Source organism: Glycine max, chromosome 2 (genome assembly GCF_000004515.6).
Source record: "Glycine max cultivar Williams 82 chromosome 2, Glycine_max_v4.0, whole genome shotgun sequence".
NCBI lineage: Eukaryota > Viridiplantae > Streptophyta > Magnoliopsida > Fabales > Fabaceae > Glycine > Glycine max.
In genome coordinates, this window is record NC_016089.4 from 38,308,166 (window position 1) to 38,326,318 (window position 18,153).

General features: G+C 32.5%; 4 protein-coding genes across 6 annotated transcripts; 1 reads left to right on the forward strand and 3 right to left on the reverse strand.

Moving 5' to 3' along the window:
* Positions 1 to 5,738: 5,738 nt before the first annotated feature.
* Positions 5,739 to 8,843, forward strand: LOC100783613 (putative pentatricopeptide repeat-containing protein At5g06400, mitochondrial). Its single transcript, XM_003518114.4, has one exon. It carries the CDS (start codon positions 5,739 to 5,741, stop codon positions 8,841 to 8,843), a length of 3,105 nt encoding a protein of 1,034 aa, XP_003518162.1.
* A 958-nt stretch (positions 8,844 to 9,801) lies between these two features.
* On the reverse strand, positions 9,802 to 14,264 carry LOC100805173 (iron-sulfur cluster co-chaperone protein HscB homolog). Of its 3 annotated transcripts, XR_413241.4 has the most exons (9): positions 13,717 to 14,264; positions 12,956 to 13,052; positions 12,701 to 12,790; positions 12,215 to 12,280; positions 11,613 to 11,681; positions 11,338 to 11,481; positions 10,456 to 10,705; positions 10,308 to 10,354; positions 9,802 to 10,160 (listed from the first exon to the last, which is right to left on the reverse strand). XR_413241.4 is itself a non-coding variant. In XM_003519056.5 (7 exons), the coding sequence occupies exons 1-6, from the start codon at positions 14,055 to 14,057 to the stop codon at positions 11,344 to 11,346; spliced, it is 801 nt and encodes a 266-aa protein (XP_003519104.1). In that variant the 5' UTR covers positions 14,058 to 14,252; the 3' UTR covers positions 9,802 to 10,160; positions 11,338 to 11,343. The 3 variants fall into 3 exon arrangements, 1 of the variants encoding a protein (XP_003519104.1); XR_413242.4 differs by lacking the exon at positions 10,456 to 10,705; XM_003519056.5 differs by lacking the exons at positions 10,308 to 10,354; positions 10,456 to 10,705 and having other exon boundaries at positions 13,717 to 14,252.
* A 272-nt stretch (positions 14,265 to 14,536) lies between these two features.
* LOC106797913 (uncharacterized) lies at positions 14,537 to 15,322 on the reverse strand. Its single transcript, XM_014773217.2, has 2 exons — positions 15,294 to 15,322; positions 14,537 to 15,181 (listed from the first exon to the last, which is right to left on the reverse strand). Exon 2 carries the CDS (start codon positions 15,088 to 15,090, stop codon positions 14,638 to 14,640), a length of 453 nt encoding a protein of 150 aa, XP_014628703.1. The 5' UTR covers positions 15,091 to 15,181; positions 15,294 to 15,322; the 3' UTR covers positions 14,537 to 14,637.
* A 53-nt stretch (positions 15,323 to 15,375) lies between these two features.
* LOC102666019 (uncharacterized) lies at positions 15,376 to 17,290 on the reverse strand. Its single transcript, XM_014772380.3, has 2 exons — positions 15,505 to 17,290; positions 15,376 to 15,412 (listed from the first exon to the last, which is right to left on the reverse strand). The coding sequence occupies exon 1, from the start codon at positions 17,288 to 17,290 to the stop codon at positions 15,725 to 15,727; it is 1,566 nt and encodes a 521-aa protein (XP_014627866.1). The 3' UTR covers positions 15,376 to 15,412; positions 15,505 to 15,724.
* Between the last annotated feature and the right edge of the window lie 863 nt (positions 17,291 to 18,153).

An 18,153-nucleotide genomic window follows, 5' to 3' on the forward strand; every position in this document is an offset into this window, starting at 1 on the left:
TTCCTATGCACAATGTTTGCTTTATTCCATGCAAACAGAATTTAAAAATCGAACAGACAGATTCAATCATCTGTTATCATTATGCCTTCTAATCTTCACACCCATAATTTTTTTTTTGGGAGTATCTCAGAAGACAATATTTTCAAAAAAACTCTTTTAATTATATATATGTTATCAAATTTGACTAAAATTGAAATCGACACATTAAAAGTTTTGCAGTAATTTCAATGGTCATATCACGCATATCAATGGACATACACGGGGGAATAGTTAAGCAAAACTAACAAAAACAAGAAAGCTGAGTGACAGCTGTGGAATCTTCCAACATCTAATAATTATGAAGGACTACTTTACATAAATTATTTTAATTTTAACAATAGTTATACTTTCAATTGTTATAATATAATCACAATTTTTTATAATAATTGTTCCATTTAAAAAAAAATTGTAATTGTATATTGTATATTTGTATAGATAAAGAAATAAATGTAAACATTACTTTTAATACTTACTGTTTTTTGCAAAAAAAATATGAATTGGAGATTATAAAAAATATATAGACAAATATAATTAATACAGAATAAATTAATTTTAATATTATAATATTCCATTGGTAACCTGGAAATTTTATATGAAAGTCAAAATCCAAATCTAAACATTTAATTTGTTTTTCAAATAATAATAGTTTATATTCTAAATACATTAAGATTATATCCTTCTATATAAAAAATAATATATCCTTAAAGTAAAAATTAAACTCATATTTATTACGCTTTAGAATATTTAAATAAATTGAAATTAATGTTGATAAATTTAATAATATTCAACATGTTACCTTTAATATAAAGATAATAAATTGGAATAAACAAGTATCCTTAAAATATATGACTTAGAGATGGGGATGGCTATTTTTTATATATAAAAATCAGTACAAAAAATTTCACTTAATTCATAGAAATGAATAATTTACTTGAAATTATATTAATATTTAAATTATTTTAGTGAAATTATATAATTTTATTATAATAATTTCAATTTAAAATGTATTTTTTAATGGCTGTCTCTCTTTCTCTACTTAAAATATTTATTGAATATTTTATTTTACAAAAATAAAAAACATGAAGAAAAAAAATATCAACTTAACTTACCAAAAAGTTAGATATATAAAATATTCATTTTAATTATTTTTTTCTATTTTATTCTCAATTGAATAAATTATTCGATACTTTCTTCTACCCAGATAAATTTTAATTTTATTTTATACATTGATCTATATATGCAAAAATAATAAAATAAAAGTGATATATAAAATTTAACACAGAGAAATGAATTTTTTTTAATAAAAGAAAGTAGGAAATTTACACTTAATTCATAGATTAAATATTACCTGAATAGGGGACAACTAAAACAAAAATAAGATATTATTATATAAGATTGGACATACTTGCAAGTTTAGGGGGACCTTGGTCCCCGGGATTTTTTTATTTTTAAAAATATTATAATTTTGATAATAGGTTTATTATTTTCATTTAGGAGTTTGGTTATAGAAATAATAGCATTCAAATATTATTTATTTATTTTCTACAAAAATATTATATTTTATTTTTGTAGTATCTATATTATAAATAATAACATCTCTTAATAAAACGTTTTTAAATCTTATTTATACTCAATAAGTTATATCTTTATCAGGAATTCATGTATCTTTTTTATTTTTTAAATAATTTTCTAAAAATGAAATATTAATATAAAGTTTTATATAAAAATGTTTATTATGTAAAAAATAATAAATAAATATATTTAATCATCGCATTATTCTTATCTAAATTAAGGAATTTAAGGTTTGAAATGAGAGAGAATAATTGGACTGAAAAGCTTTGATAAAGAAAATAGAGAAACCAGAAAGGAAAAAATATATTTAATTTAATTTGTTTTTATAATGTTATAATTGATTTTATTTAAAATCTAAATTAGATAAATCATGTATAAGTTTCTTGGTGTTTTAATATGACAATTAAGCAAATAAAAAATTAAATTTAAATATAATTAGTATTTTATTAAAAATTAAAAAATTTCTCTCTCTCTCTCACAGCTAGGTCATTTTTCTTTTTAGAGAAATTTTATTGTACTTGTGCATATTAAATTTTTAGGTCGACCTTCTTAACAATAACTTGAATTTTAGCCTCATTTGCCTATCTTGACTCGATGTTGGAAGACTATGTGCATGTTTGAGTGGTTGTCAAATATGCAATATAACTCGTTCTGATGCACATCTTACGAACTAATGCAAAAGTAAGAGTCCAGATTCATTCACAAATGTAATTTTGAGGCTTTGGAGCATATATTTACTCCAACATACTTTATGTAATCTTTAGGGTCTTTAGGATTACTTTCTCAGTAATAACTCAAACTTTAGCGTCATTCACTTGTTTTGACTTGAGGTTGTAAGGTTGTGCACTTTTTGAGGTTTATAGGCCAACCTCCTTATTCATAACTCAAAATTTATCTTTATTCATTTGTTTTGGCTTGAGATTAGAAAATTTTGTACCCTTCAAAGTCTTTAGGTTGACCTTTTTAGTAATAACTCATAGATTAGCCTCATTTGCACTTTTTGGCTTAAGGTTGGAGGGCTATCTACTTTCCAAGGTTTTTGCTGAGTTGTGGGTCAAGCTCACAATTGACTCCTATGGGCCAAACTCTTTGATCAAGCTCATGATCAACTATTTTTGGGCCAAGCTTTTTAGTCGAGGCCATGGTTGACTCCTTTGGGACAAGCTTTTTGGTCAAGTTCATGGTCCATTCCTTTGGGCTAAGCTCTTTAAGTGAGTCCATGCTGAATTCCCTTTTATTGAGCATGTGATCAATTCCTCTAAGTCAAACTATTTGACCTGGCCATTAGTAAATTTAGTTGTTGAAGCTTAGACTATGATGATGTCTATATCTCCAACGACACAGAATTAAGATACTTACCACCACTTTCTTCCAACAATATAAGGAACCTCCTCCCACTATATGAGGAACTTACCTTAAAATAATAGGAACCTCTCATTACTATGAGTAGATAACTAGTATACCCCCTATGAACCCTAAAAGGGAACAACACACTTTTGAATGTCCTAGTCATAAGTCATCTTCATATTGTCATAAGAAATTAACTTGTGACAAGAATAACCCTAAAAGATTTAAGGGTTTCCATACTATTGTTAAATCTCTCTCTCTCTCTCTCTCTCTCTCTCTCTCTCTCTCTCTCTCTCTCTCCTCTCTCTCTCTCTCTCTCTCTCTCTCTCCTCTCTCTCTCTCTCTCTCTCTCTCTCTCTCTCTCTCTCTCTCTCTCTCTCTCTCTCTCTCTCTCTCTCTCTCTCTCTCTCTCTCTCTCTCTCTCTCTCTCCTATTAACCATAAAACAATCATATCAAAACTTTTAGATTTCTCTAGGTGTCATAGAAACTTCTTTTTATTATTATTTATTTCTTTGTTTCTTATCACATCTATCATTTTTTCTTTCTACATTTCTCTTTCATCTATCTACTCCATTCACTCCAAAATAAAGTTGATATTATTATATTTTTTTTTCTTTAACATATGCAACTTTTATTTTCACTTTTGATTAAAGAGAGAACATCCAAATCTTCTAAAATAAACAATTCGACTTAAACAATAAAACAAAAAATTTAATCATCAATAAAAATTAATAATTAATTGTATATAGAATACACAACAAATTATGTATTCAACCACTAAAATCATTAGTTTATAATTGTTATTTTTAGAATGTTAAAATTCTAACTTTTTAATGCCACAGAAGAATTGCACAAGAGTATAATTCAAGAGATGGGAGGTTTCATGTTCACTGAACTTCGTTCCATAGATTAATTTCTTTAAAATTTGACGAAAATTTTATCAGTTAAAAATAACACTAACAATAACTAAAACAGAAAAAAAAAATCATGAGAATTGAGAATGCAAATAACCTCCATTAGTGGTATTCAACGTTCACAAGTATTTGAATTTTTAAGGGAGCAATTGATACATATACTTCTTTGAACTTAACCAAAGGCATAATGCATCATAACATGACATACACTCCAACAAAGTCAAACTACTCAAGCGTGCTAATTAATCGAATCCCAGTTAAAAATTTATAATCATGCACTTACATAGATAAAACACTCACGAATTCATGAATATGTAGGATACGTGTTAATATTAAAATCATTTCCATTAATTGTTAAAATACATTTTTTTTATTATAAAAAATACAATTGAAAGGGAGATCTAAACAGGGACTGTATCTAGAAAATAGGTATGAAAGGAACGGAATTTAAATAAACATTGATAAGCAGTTACGCGCGAGCTAATTTCCAATGTATTGCTGCTGAAGTTTGTTTTAGAGTTTGGATAAAAACAATATAAAAAATTATCATTATCGAATAATTGATTAAAAATAAAATATAATGTGAATGTCTTTTTTTATAAATAATTTTTATTATTATATAAGAATAAATTAATAAGACTTTTAAAATTAAGAAGTAAATTATTGAAATAAATTGTATGAGTTAACTATTAAAATGACATGATGTCTAAATTAACTAAAAGGATATATAGATATAGAAAATTTTGGATTAAGAATGGGATAAATTGAGTTTACCTAAACTTAAATAATAGCATTTAAAAAAATAAAAAAATGTTAAAAATGTGATATATATATATATATATATATATATATATATATATATATATCATAGTGCATTGAGTATAAATTTTTTTAAAAATAATTAAAAGAAGTCATTAATAAAATATGCATTATTTTTTTTACCAAAAATTAAAATGGTTTTAATTCATGTGCCAATATAACATATTAAATATTTTTTATTCATAAAAATAAAAAATAAATACCGAAAAATTTACAATATTATACACACAATGTTAGTCAAGTTAGACCCGATTAAACATGTGGAACTCGAAGCCCCACCACAATGATCTGATTAGAAGTCAGACAATTTATCCTTTAGACCACAGGCGCTTTTGCGTTACGTTTTCGTTTTCAACTTATATATTGTAAATAAATTTTCATTTCGAAACTATTTTGGGTTTTGATATCTCTAATGTTTAGTTTTTACTTAAATATAATTTTTATATTTGTAATATATTCTTTTTCAGTCTACTACCTAATATATATTATTTTATTATCTGAATTTTTGATACCTATAATTAATTTAAGTGGTTAAGTGATGATATAATATTATATTAATTTGTCATATTATTATGTTACTTTATCATGTCGTCATTTATTAAGACCAACAATAGATATCAAATGTAAAATTTTGGAAATGTCATGTAATAAATTAAAAAAAGTATTTTTTTAGATAATAAATTAAAAATAATATATTATATTTATGAAAAAAAACATTTAAGTCTTTAATTTTTTTATCCTTCTCTTTTTTTTTTATAGGATTATCCTTCTCCCTTATAAAAATTTTTTAAGGTAAATAATAATTTTGGTCTTCGAAAAAAATAAAGATCTTTATATAAGTAAATTGATGATAATTTACCGTTAAAAAGAACAAAAATAATGATTTAGTTTTTGAATGTATAAAGAGTACACAATTATATCTTATAGTTAGTTTGATGAAAATACATTGGTGAAAATATTTGTATCATTTTTGTTTATGCAATTGAAGCAATGAACGATGATCTATTAGGTGTTTAGTGAGCGACAACAATATTTTCAAGTTCCCCATGAGATCATTAAGCAAGATCCGATCCTGGGATTCCATTCTCCTCTCACAATCCCACGTTTTGAATTTTTCCAACGCCTCAAAATTTTCACGCACTCACAGAACAACACAGCAACAACTTTCCAACAACAAGCCCTCAGACACCGATGCTTCCCGCGCACTTTTCAACGAGATCACGGAGATTCTAGGAGCTGATACTGTGATCCCAGACCAATCTCCATCTGGGTTTTTGTTTCCACTTGAAACTCCGCACTCTGAAGTGGGTTTGAAGGACCAATTGGATTGCACAAAAGGTGTTTGTGAAAATGCCGCACAGAATGTTGACATTTTGGAAGATGCCCAGATGGGAAATATGGGTGAGAAAGATGTGAGTCGGGTTGTTAGTGAGATTACTGAAATCGTTAGAGTGGAAAATGATTCCAGTTCTGTGGAAGAGAGGTTAGAGAATCTGAGTTATGGGTTGAACAGTGAGGTTTTTCACATGGTGTTGAAGAGGTGCTTCAAGGTGCCACAGTTGGCTTTGAGGGTTTTTAATTGGTTGAAGCTCAAGGATGGTTTTAGTCACACAACGCGGACTTATAATACTATGTTGCACATTGCCAGAGAAGCTAAGGAATTTGGGTTGGTGAAGAAGTTGGTGGAAGAAATGGATGAGTGTGGAATCCAAAAGGATGTTAACACGTGGACCATTATCATAAACCACTATGGGAAGGCAAGGAAAATTAGTGAAGCATTGTTGGCCTTTGAAAATATGAAAAGGTGTGGTTGTGAACCGGATGCAGTTTCGTATGGAGCGATAATCTGTTCGCTTTGCAGTGCTGGGAAGCGAGACATTGCCATGGAGTTCTACAATGAGATGGTTCGGAAGGATATGGTACTAGATGTGAGGTTGTATAAGATGGTCATGAACTGCATGGCGAGATCAGGAGATATTGCAGCTGTTAGTTTGCTTGGAAATGACATGATACGGTTGTCTGTGATGCCAGAAAAATGTGTTCATGGCTGTATGCTGAAGAGTTTTTGTATTTCTGGGAGCATTGAAGAGGCTTTGGAACTGATTCGTGAACTCAAAAGTAAAGATTTAGATCTTGAACCTGAAAATTATGAGACCTTGGTGAGAGGACTGTGTAAGGCAGGCAGGATTACTGATGCTTTAGAGATTGTTGATATTATGAAAAGAAGGGATATGGTTGATGGGAGGGTTCATGGGATTATCATAAATGGGTATTTGGGGAGAAATGATGTTGACAGAGCGCTTGAGGTGTTTCAATGCATGAAAGAATCTGGTTGTGTGCCTACTATTTCCACATATACAGAATTGATGCTGCATCTCTTTAGGTTGGATAGGTATGAAGAAGCTTGCATGCTGTATGATGAAATGCTGGGAAAAGGAATTAAACCAGATGTTGTGGCAATAACAGCTATGGTTGCAGGGCATGTTTCACAAAACCATATATCTGATGCATGGAAAATGTTCAAGAGTATGGAGTGCCAAGGCATCAAGCCCACTTGGAAATCATTTGCAGTATTCATTAAGGAGCTTTGCAAGGCTTCACAGACAGATGACATTGTCAAGGTATTGCACGAAATGCAGGCTTCAAAGAGTAGAATTCAAGACAAAGTATTGGATTTGGTTATAACTTGGATGAAGAATAAGGGGGAGCTTACTGTGATAGAGAAAATCCAGCAGGTGCATAAAGCATCTATACTTGATCCTGAAAAGTTCAAGGAGTCAGACAAACAAGTACCGTTGAGAATTAAGGTGGAAGAGGATGCAAAAGTTGACCAATCAAAGACTGAAATAGATTGCTCCTTGATACATCCAAAACTTAAGAATTACAGCAAGCAAGATGTTCACGAAATTCGTAGGATTCTTTCATCATCTACGGATTGGTCCTTAATCCAAGAAAAATTGGAGAAAAGCACCATTCAGTTCTCCCCAGAACTGGTTATGGAGATATTACAAAGTTGCAATATGCATGGTAGCTCTGTCTTAAAATTCTTTTCATGGATTGGAAAGCAAACTGGATACCGACACACTGCAGAATCTTACAACATAGCAATCAAAATTGCAGGCTGCGGAAAAGATTTCAAGCACATGCGTAGCTTGTTCTTCGAAATGAGAAGAAATAGTTATCCAATAACATCAGAAACATGGACAATCATGATAATGGTTTACGGCAGAACAGGTCTGACTGAGATGGCCATGAATTGTTTCAAAGAGATGAAAGCTGATGATTATGTCCCAAGTAGGAGTACATACAAGTATCTGATAATTGCCCTTTGTGGGAGGAAAGGAAGAAAGGTTGATGATGCTCTCAAAATATATGGTGAGATGATTAGTGCAGGGTATGTCCCTGACAAAGAATTGATTGAAACATACCTTGGTTGTTTATGTGAAGTTGGTAGAGTGTTGGATGCTAGGAGATGCACAGATTCTCTTCAAAATTTTGGCTACACAGTCCCTCTCAGTTATTCCTTGTTTATCAGAGCTCTTTGTAGAGCTGGGAAAGTGGAAGAAGCATTGGCTTTGCATGAAGAAGTTGGAGAAGAAAAATTCATTATAGACCAGCTAACTTTTGGAAGCATTGTTCATGGTCTACTGCGCAAGGGTCGATTAGAAGAGGCATTAGCGAAGGTGGATGTCATGAAGCAGAATGGCATAACACCTACCATCCATGTTTTTACGTCACTAATAGTTCATTTCTTTAAAGAGAAACAAGTAGAGAAAGCTATTGAGACTTTTGAGGAGATGCTACACTCAGGTTATGAACCAACCATTGTCACATATTCTGCACTTATACGTGGGTACATGAACGTTGGGAGGCCTATTGATGCGTGGGATATCTTCTACCGTATGAAACTCAAAGGACCCTTTCCTGATTTTAAAACGTATTCTATGTTCCTCACTTGCCTTTGCAAGGTTGGGAAATCTGAAGAAGGAATGAGACTTATTTCTGAAATGTTGGACAGTGGAATTGTTCCAAGTACTATTAATTTTCGAACTGTTGTTTACGGGCTAAACAGAGAAGGTAAACATGATTTAGCCCGTGTTGTATTGCAACAAAAATCAGAACTAAGAAGAAAGCGCAAGCTCATAACTTGATTTCTCCATAATCTTTGGAAATTGTTGCATTTGTGTGATTTAAGTTTCTCGTTATAATTGACTTCCAATCTCGTCTAAGTGAAAGAATTTAACCTCAAGAAAGTGATAATTATCCGGAAAAGATAATAATGAATGAGTGCATGACCAAATTTGAATAGATAAAAGAACTCACTAAATGATTATTTAAATGAATTTAATGATCATGACAATATATGTTGTCATTCAATCATAAATTCTCATATATAATAAATATTTTTATTTTTGCAATAACTAAAGTTATATCATCAATAATTTGTGATTACTAATTATATGATAATGTGAAAATTATTTTTCACTGTAATTACTTATTCTTTTTCCTCTAATCTACCATATATATCAAATCTGCTAGAAAGAGCCTGAGTGTTCTTCCATTTAAATATCAGTATGGTACTACTGATTTTCTGCTTATCATTTATATTTATAATTTTAAATAATTACCTTAAAAAAACCGTTGAGTTTAACAATATATTACATGTAACCGTGTGATTATTTGTCTGAATGGTTAAAATAATTTAAATAAATTATTTTTATTTTCACTATTATAAATAATGAAAACTATTAATATAAATAATTATTGTTAGATTAAAATGATAATAAAAATGAAAAAAATTTACTATACTATGTATTATCAATAAGATAAAAATAAATTATATTTATAGTATTGTAGATTATCGTTATTAATATAAAAATAAATTATAAAGACAATAAAATATTTTTGTAGATAGTATTAATGTATCATTAGACTACTTTGGTAAAAAATAAAATACTTTAATTTTTATATTTATTTTATTACTAAATAATACTAACCGTGTTATAAAAAATTAATATTTTATATGTTAAATTAAAAAATCAACAATATTTTTACCCGAACATCGCATGGAGTACTATTTAGCATCTTGTTTATGAACATCAAATTTCATAACCGCAATGATGCACCTTTATTGTATCAAATAATACAAGTGCAGCAAAATTTCCAAGGTCATACTCATACAGTTCTTTTGTTAGGAAAATAGTACGTAATAACAATATTCAGGAATACACAAGTGCTGCTTAGTAGCATGCAGCCGATCTGAAAGGTTGAATGCTTAGGATGTGCCTCATTAAGTGACAAAATGTGAACTCCATCATGTACATAGAGAAGCAATAAGGTCCATTGAGACATGATCAAATCAATTAGTGATTTACGTATAGGCCACTTCATAGGGATAAGTGAGGCAAATTCTTCATACTGCCAACTGATCTATTTTGCCCCCAAAGCAAAAGGTCCGTGTTTGAATTCTACATTAATAACATGAAAGTAAAGGAATCAGAAGCAGAACTACAAGCAGAGACAGCTTAAGATAAAAACTCTCTATAACATTTCCAAGGGAGTAAACTAGAGAAACAATGTATCAGCACAATCATCAGTTGTTGACAGAGAGATACATTTTACTGCAAAAAATCTTGAAGCACAAAAGGCAGAAAAGGTACACCTGTAATGATGTCCGGAAACATGATTAACAATAGTGTCAGCAATGTCCAGTAATGTGTAAATCTTCATATAAACATAACACAGAATAGCAAGAAAGTTTACCATTATATAGTAAAATTTTGGGCAAAAGATATTATCCCACACTTCCTGCAGAGACATTATTACATGCTCCCTGGACTAGCATTCAATGCATGCTCGAGGAATATTTCCACAATTGATTTTAGGCACACTAACATCAATTTTAGGCTACTAACTTAAAATAAATGGTGGAAACGTTCTTGGAGCATGCATTAATCACTGCTCCATGTTAATGGTTGAGAGAATTTCTCTCTTCTACCTCCTTGATTGGGACCTTGAAAATATTGTATATAACAGTGTAAATTAATTGATAGAATTAGTTTCAATATAAAAGTCATGCAGTCAAGGGGGTCTAGTTTACTTGGTTGAGCAAGGGTGCATGAGTTGTTGTAAACACCCTGACACTGTTTTCGATTCCCACGGATAAAAAAATAAATATAAAAGTCATGTAGACTTGTGCTGGAGTGTGCATATGTTGGATAGAAAATGATAATAACATCTTTTTTCAAAAATGAATACACAGTGAAATTAATTCCTCTGGTCGTTACACTCAAATTAAGGTTACCTCCACAAGAGTTTTTGGGAGGTATTAAGTGGTAGGCTTCGAAAATTCTTGATCAATCTCATCTTATGAATTCTAGTATGTAAAGGGGCAGGTAAGTCAAATTTATTTTAAGCAATAACAGTTGTTTTCAACTCCCATTTCAAGCTTCTGAATTTGCATTAAAAAATAATGGATGAGATGAAAACAGTTATCATCCTATTATCATTTCTTTCTAATTGACCTACTTCCAGTAAGCACAAAGCACATTTTATCACAAGAAATAATTCTTTTCAAATTTCTTATTTTTCATCTTCTACAGAGTGTAGCGCAATGAATCAGGCAAAAGAAAATATAGATATTACCTTATATCAAAGCTTCTTTACAGCTTCATCAATTACACGACTATAGTAAGTCATTCTCCTGATTGCCATTTTTGCTTCTTCAAAGTTTTGGCTTTGAAAAGAAAGACCAAAGGCATTGGACCAATTTTGTAGCTTCTCCTGCATCTGGATGACCAATCAAAGCATGACACGAAGAAACAACCTCAAAGTAATGACAATTCAAAATCTATATTTGAACTGATCAAGCATTCTCTTTGTAGCACTTCGGCCTTGCAAATTGGAGTTTCCATACATACCTCAGAGAGAATGTGATTCAAAGTCTCAGAGTTAGTTGCTTCTTCAACTGCTTCCCTGATTTCCAAAATCTGCCAGCAAATTTAACAATATAATAAGATTGGAAGGTAGATTTTCCTTTTGCAGAAGAGGGAAGGATGAGATAAGAGATAGCCAACAATATATACCATTAATCTTACCATATTATAAATTCCAGATTTTAAGTTTTGGATAAAAGGAAGCAAATTTGTTTTCAAGAGAAAGAAAATAGAAAAAGAAGGACAAGGAAGAAAAGAGGAAAATGTTTTTCCTGTGATAAAATGCTGCTTTCATTTCCTTGAACATATACCTAGCTGATTTGTACTTTACATATTTTAAAATTTGTTATTTTACTGTAAGGTTCAATACTGCCACCTACCCCCCACCCCGGGCTCTTTACGACCACACCCAATGACAACACAATTGTAAATGTTCCCATTTATAGGGTACAGCTCTCAAAATGAACCTTGAGAATGAAACGTGATGAAAGCTTCAAAGAGGATAATTATCCACTCAATCTGTTTACATGCAAAGTAAGTTAAAAGGATATTTCACCTTTAAAACAAATAAGGCTCTATTCTGTTACCTCTGCAAGTAGTTCTGGATCTGAAATTGTCTGTTCTTCGTCAACTTCTTCTCCATAAAGCTTCAGCTGAAAACAATGGCACATTACAATTTTTTTATTGGCAAATGTTAGTTTTTGTTAGAAATATTACTTGCTAACACCACAGAAGAAATAATTGAAATTGAACATAACTAAAGACATTGATGGGAACCTATATTTAGCATGTTTAGTTTGGTGTTTGATGAACAGGATCCACATAAATTAGGAAGCAAGACAAACTAGCTTCTACATTGTTTCTAAATTTTTTACTCAGAAATTTCACTGTAAGCAAGTCTCAGATGTGTAAACAAACATGCAGATTGATGATATGTTTCATTTATTTGCTTCCAATCAAATAAAAAAATTAAATTTCATCATCACAAATATATCATCACCATTAAACTTTAAGATTTTCAAATTCTGCAGAGATTTCTGTTACAGTAATGAAGCATCAACAAGTATGCTTACCAAGTAAATTCCTCTTGACAAAGGTTTGCTAAGTGTACGGTATGCATCAATGACCCTTGCAGATTGTTCAGCAGCAAAATCTCTTTCTTTCTAACCAATTAAAGGAATTAAAACAAAATCTTTTAGTTTCTCCATAAAGGCATTCAACTTCACTACCCTCCCCCATCCCCCTCTAAAACAAAAAGAATAAAAAGAAAGATCAAAAAGAAAAAAAGAAATAAAAAGGGAGAGAAAAGGATACCCCATCATGCCAACCTGAGATTTTGAATGTACTAAATCAGGATGCAGTTTCTTTTGCCAATCTTTGTACTTGCCCTCCAAATTCTCACCCTCTATGTCATACTTCCTCTCCCTGTTTAAAATTAAAAAAAAAATGATTTTGAACTTTTTAAACTCATCCATTAAATCAATATATTTCTCTTTTCACCATCACAAAAACTAACCCACTGATTCCCAGCCCCTGCAATGAAACTCAAAATTCAAATAAGACTCAATTATGACAAATAAAAGATTATAATTTTTCTTCCTGCTTGAAAATGAAGCAAGCAATAAACAAAAGCAAACAAACCACAACTAACAACCCAAAATATTCGGTTTCACCTTACTAGTTTTATGTTCCGTCAAAACAAACTGAATTAACAATATCCATATACATACTTGTTTTCCATTTCTATTGAGTATTGACCAACTAAGGTGAAAAACAGATGAATTGTTATAAGGACAAAACTTATATATACAATTCCTATATTTTTCAGTTTTTTTTTTTTTGGAATGGAATTCTTCAATCAGAATTGGAATTTCAATCACCTGAGCTAGGCTAATCTTTAATGCAAACTTTTATCACACAAATTAATGAAGTAAAACTCTAATTCAGATTGGAGAACATTAACTGTAGTACTAAAAGCACCCAGACAATTGGGTGTAAGTTTTCTCCTTTGTTATAAACAAGAAAACTTAGCCAGCAATTTCAACACCCCGAACAAAAAACAAATAAAATAAAAGAAACAGAAACTTACACCCCAAATATGTCAAAATAGTCAATGGAGCTATCCACGGGCTGAATGCACTGGCACAACTCGCAAACGAGGAAAGGTTCCGAGTGAGGGACAGTGTGGCAATTCCAGCATCCACGTTGGATTTCCTCAGCAGATTTCGAGCATAGGCTTTTCCCGAAAAATCTGAGAGAATAATAGTAATCGCAGGCGGGGTTATGAGAAGGGGGTGCAAAGGTTGGTGATGAGTGATGAAGACAGAGTTTGATCTGAGGAGAGAAATTGGAAGTGAAGTGTTGGGGAAATGAAGTTAAACTGCGTCTCAGAAGGGTTGAAAGGGGCATGCAGAGCTTTTTCTTAGACATTGTGTGAGCACAGATGCAGAAGATAGGGAGCGATTCCTGGATTTTGGGAGGGGGACTGGGGAATGAATGAATGAATGAAGCAGTCAGGGGAAAGTTCAAGGACCGAATGGTAATTTCACTAAGGAAAATGATCAGCAGACACCCACATGCTATTTAACGCCTAGAAATGATCAATATATGGAAAATGATCAATAGACACCCAAAACTATAAACCTCCCAATGTTGTTAATGGCGGATGGCGGTTCATGGAGGAAAGTAAAAAATTCGTCATAAAAATATGGCGGATGGCGTAGTGAAAAATGACGGATGTTATGGCGGACAAAAAAAATAAAAAATAAATAAATAAATAAATATATATATATATATATATATATATATATATATATATATATATATATATATATATATATATATAAATTCATTGAAATTGAAAAAAATAAAGGATTGCATTCAAATAAACTAAAAAAGTTTCATGAGTTCATATAATAATCAAGTACCAACACCAAATAAACTCATTAAAGAGTTCAAAATAAGAAAATGATAAAAATATAATGAAAAGTGCAAAGTGAAGGTTGAGGCTCTAATCATCTTCTCCAATTCCAACATAATCATTTTCGTTGTTATCATATGGTAATGGAGCATCTCCCTCTCCCTCTTCCCCATCAGACGCCTCAAAATTGACCATGATTTCTTCTTCTTCAGATTCAACATCAATATTCTCCTCAACATCTAGATCCTCATCATTTTCTTGGATTGCTTTTTGCTTCCTTGATGAAGATCCAACAACCATTGCCTGTGTTTTAGAAGTTTGGGCAGCAGCAACACTTGTTTTTTGCTTTTTCCGCCTAGTATACATCCTACACTCTCCAACCCCTGAAGCCTGATACACAGTTGCCCAATTTAGAGTATCATCATCTTCAAATACCAAATCATTTCCAGCATCATTATCATCTTCTTGATCCATCTCCCACGAGCCATTCATTGCATACATCAATATCATTAAGAGAAATTGGATCAATTTCATCTCTTGCATTATATCTTTGCTTCAATTGTTGGTTGTATTTGACAAACACCAAATCATGCAACCTCTTGTGCTCAAGCCTATTTCTTTTTTTGGAATGAATCTACAACATAACAAATAAATGTTGATTTCAATTGCAAATATACTCAAAATAAAACTTGATCATCAAAATTAAATAAAATTAAAAAGTATAGTTAGAGTTTTGTCACAATTACTTGCTCAAACACACTCCAATTTCTTTCACATCATGAAGCACTGCAAGTCAAACTCAAAATTTTAATAGCTAGCTTATGCAAATTTGGAGTTTGTGACTCAAACATTCGCCACCAATATGCTGCAATACCAATTACCAACCAAGAGTATAACTTAGAATTCTGAATTATAACACTAATACATAAAAAAAATAGTATGATAAAAGTTTCTTACTAGGAGAATGGGTTTTCCTTTGAGCCATTGCAAAGTCGGAACCAAAGTGGTCAGCACCAATCTTGTAAAGATGCAACTCGGTTAGAATTTTCTGTTGCACATCAAATTGTGGAATCAACTTCTTAATGCACTCAAACAAACCATTGGTGACCTCAAAATCAAACTCCAAGTCAGTGTTGTCATAAAAGAACTCTGGATTTAAGAAGTGGGCAGCTGCATGCTATGGCCTATGAAGCTGACAATTCCATCTTTTATCAATGATTGCAAACACATCTTTGTACTTGCTTTCATTGTTGTTGAAAGACTTGATAATTGTTTCTTTTGCCTTGTCCATTGCTTCATAAATATAGCCCATGGCTGGTTTCCTTTCACCATCCACAAGACGAAGCACTTTCACAAGTGGAGCCATGACTTTAAGAGTGTAAACCATACTATTCCAAAAAGAAGGCATGAGCACTACCTTTGCAGCTTCTTTTCCCTTAGGCTCCTTAGATAGCTTGTTCAAGGTCCATTCATCAGAAGTAAACATCTTTCTAATATTGGCTTTCTCTTTGTGAAGCCTTTCCAAGGTTAGATAAGAAGTGGCAAATCTAGTAATAGCATGTCTCACCAATTCCCTCTTGTTTGTAAAATTTCTCAACAAACTTAAGGTACTAGAATGGGCATAGATAAACCCAACTAGATTAATTGCCCTTCTAATTGTCTTCCTTATCAAGGGAAGCTTCCCAATATCTTCAAGCATCAAATCAATACAATGAGCTGCACAAGGAGTCCAATAAATATGTTTCCTTTTCTCCTCCAACAACTTACCCGCTAAAACATAGTTGCTCCCATTATCGGTTACAACTTGAACAACATTCTCTTCTCCAACTTCCTCCACAATGGCATCAAGCAACTCAAAAAGCTTTTCACCTGTCTTTACAAAATCAGAGCCATCAACAGACTTCAAAAACATGGTACCAGCTTGAGAGTTAATCGAAAAATTAATGATGCATCTTTGTTTCTGATCAGTCCATGCATCGGACATAATAGTACAACCATACTTGACCCATTGCTCCCTATGGCCTTTCATCAAATTTTCAGTATATTCAACTTCCTTCTTCAAGAGTGGAACTCTGATGTCATGATAGCTAGGAATGGGCAAATGTGGCCCATATTGACCAATGGCTGCAACCATGTTCTCAAAGCTTTTCAATTTAATGAGGTTGAATGAAAAACCTGCTTGGTACCAAAAGCGAGCAATATGTAGATGCACCTTCAATACTTCATTCTTATCCATTGACTCTCTTATGTTCATTTGCCTCAGCATCTCCATTTTTCTCCGATTGATTGCATTTTCTGGATTCTTACAAAATTTGTCCATTGGTCCTTTTTTAGTCCCACACTTTGTCTTTGCACTTGCAGCAACATTACAAGAGTCCGCAAACTCATCTTCTTCACTTCCATCACATCCAATTGGTTCACCAAATTCAAAATCTTTTATATTTTTCATATTACCACTGCCAGAAGTACTGTAAGTGGTCCCACTTTTTTTGGTAGCCATATATTCCTTCAACTCTTCGACTACATTTGGGGGAGTTTTCTTGCAAGCTGCAACGTTGCCCGACTTCCCAATCAAGTGTTGTTTGGCTCGGGTTATTCCTCCCTTTGTAATTTTTCCACATAAATTACAAACAATGGTGTTTGTATCTCCTTCCACTAGTGAATGACAATATTTCCAGCCTGGGTCTGCCTTATTTTTCCTTATTGCACTTGCAGTAGTAGCATCAGTTGATGGTTCAGCCATTTAAAAGAGGACTGAACAGAAAAAAAAATTGTGCTGTCAAATAGAAAAAAAATTAAAAATGGGACTATCGAAAGTAAAAGGGGGTGTCAAATAGAAAAACGAAAAAAAGCTGCAGATAGCAAAAAGGGGTGTCAAGCAGCAAAAACAAAAAAAAGGCTTTGGCCCACCCACCAGTATAAGTCGCGGTTGCGGTTCTGGCTGGGTCGTCTTCTCCGTTCGCGTTGCCGTCGTTCACGCCGTGCTCGTCGCCGCCATTCGCGTTGCCGTGGGTGGTCGCTTTCGTGCTCGTCGCCGCCGTTCACGCCGTGGGTCGTCGCTGGTTGCAGGGGTCGTGGCTGGTTCTGAGGTCGTGGCTGGTTGCAGGGGTCGTGGGTCGTCGCTGGTTGCAGGGGTCGCGCTGTGTTGGAGCTTCGAGGGTTGCAGCTGCGTTCTGAAAGGTAGGGGGGTCATGGTTTTCATTAAGTTTCCAGGTAGGGTTGGGTCGGGTCAGCCCAACTCCTACCGCGGACAAAAAAAAAACAAATTTCGCCATTTTCCGCCTCGCCACCACATTCGCCATGGACGCCATGGCTATGGCGGCCGCCATGGCACCGCCATCTTTAACCCGCCACACCACCGCTATTCAGTGGCATTTTTTCAGAAAACCGCAACGCAACTCCGCCATGGTGCCACCATGGCCACCATTTAACAACACTGAAACCTCCCTACCCCCAATAATATCTCCTTTGCCAGCATACTACTATAGTAATATAAGTCATTTTCCAGAATAAAAAAAAAATAGAACAGAATAAAAAAATAGAAGTAATTTTCATCCTCATGCAGTTGAACTCTAAGACATAAAAAATATAGAATATTGGATTACT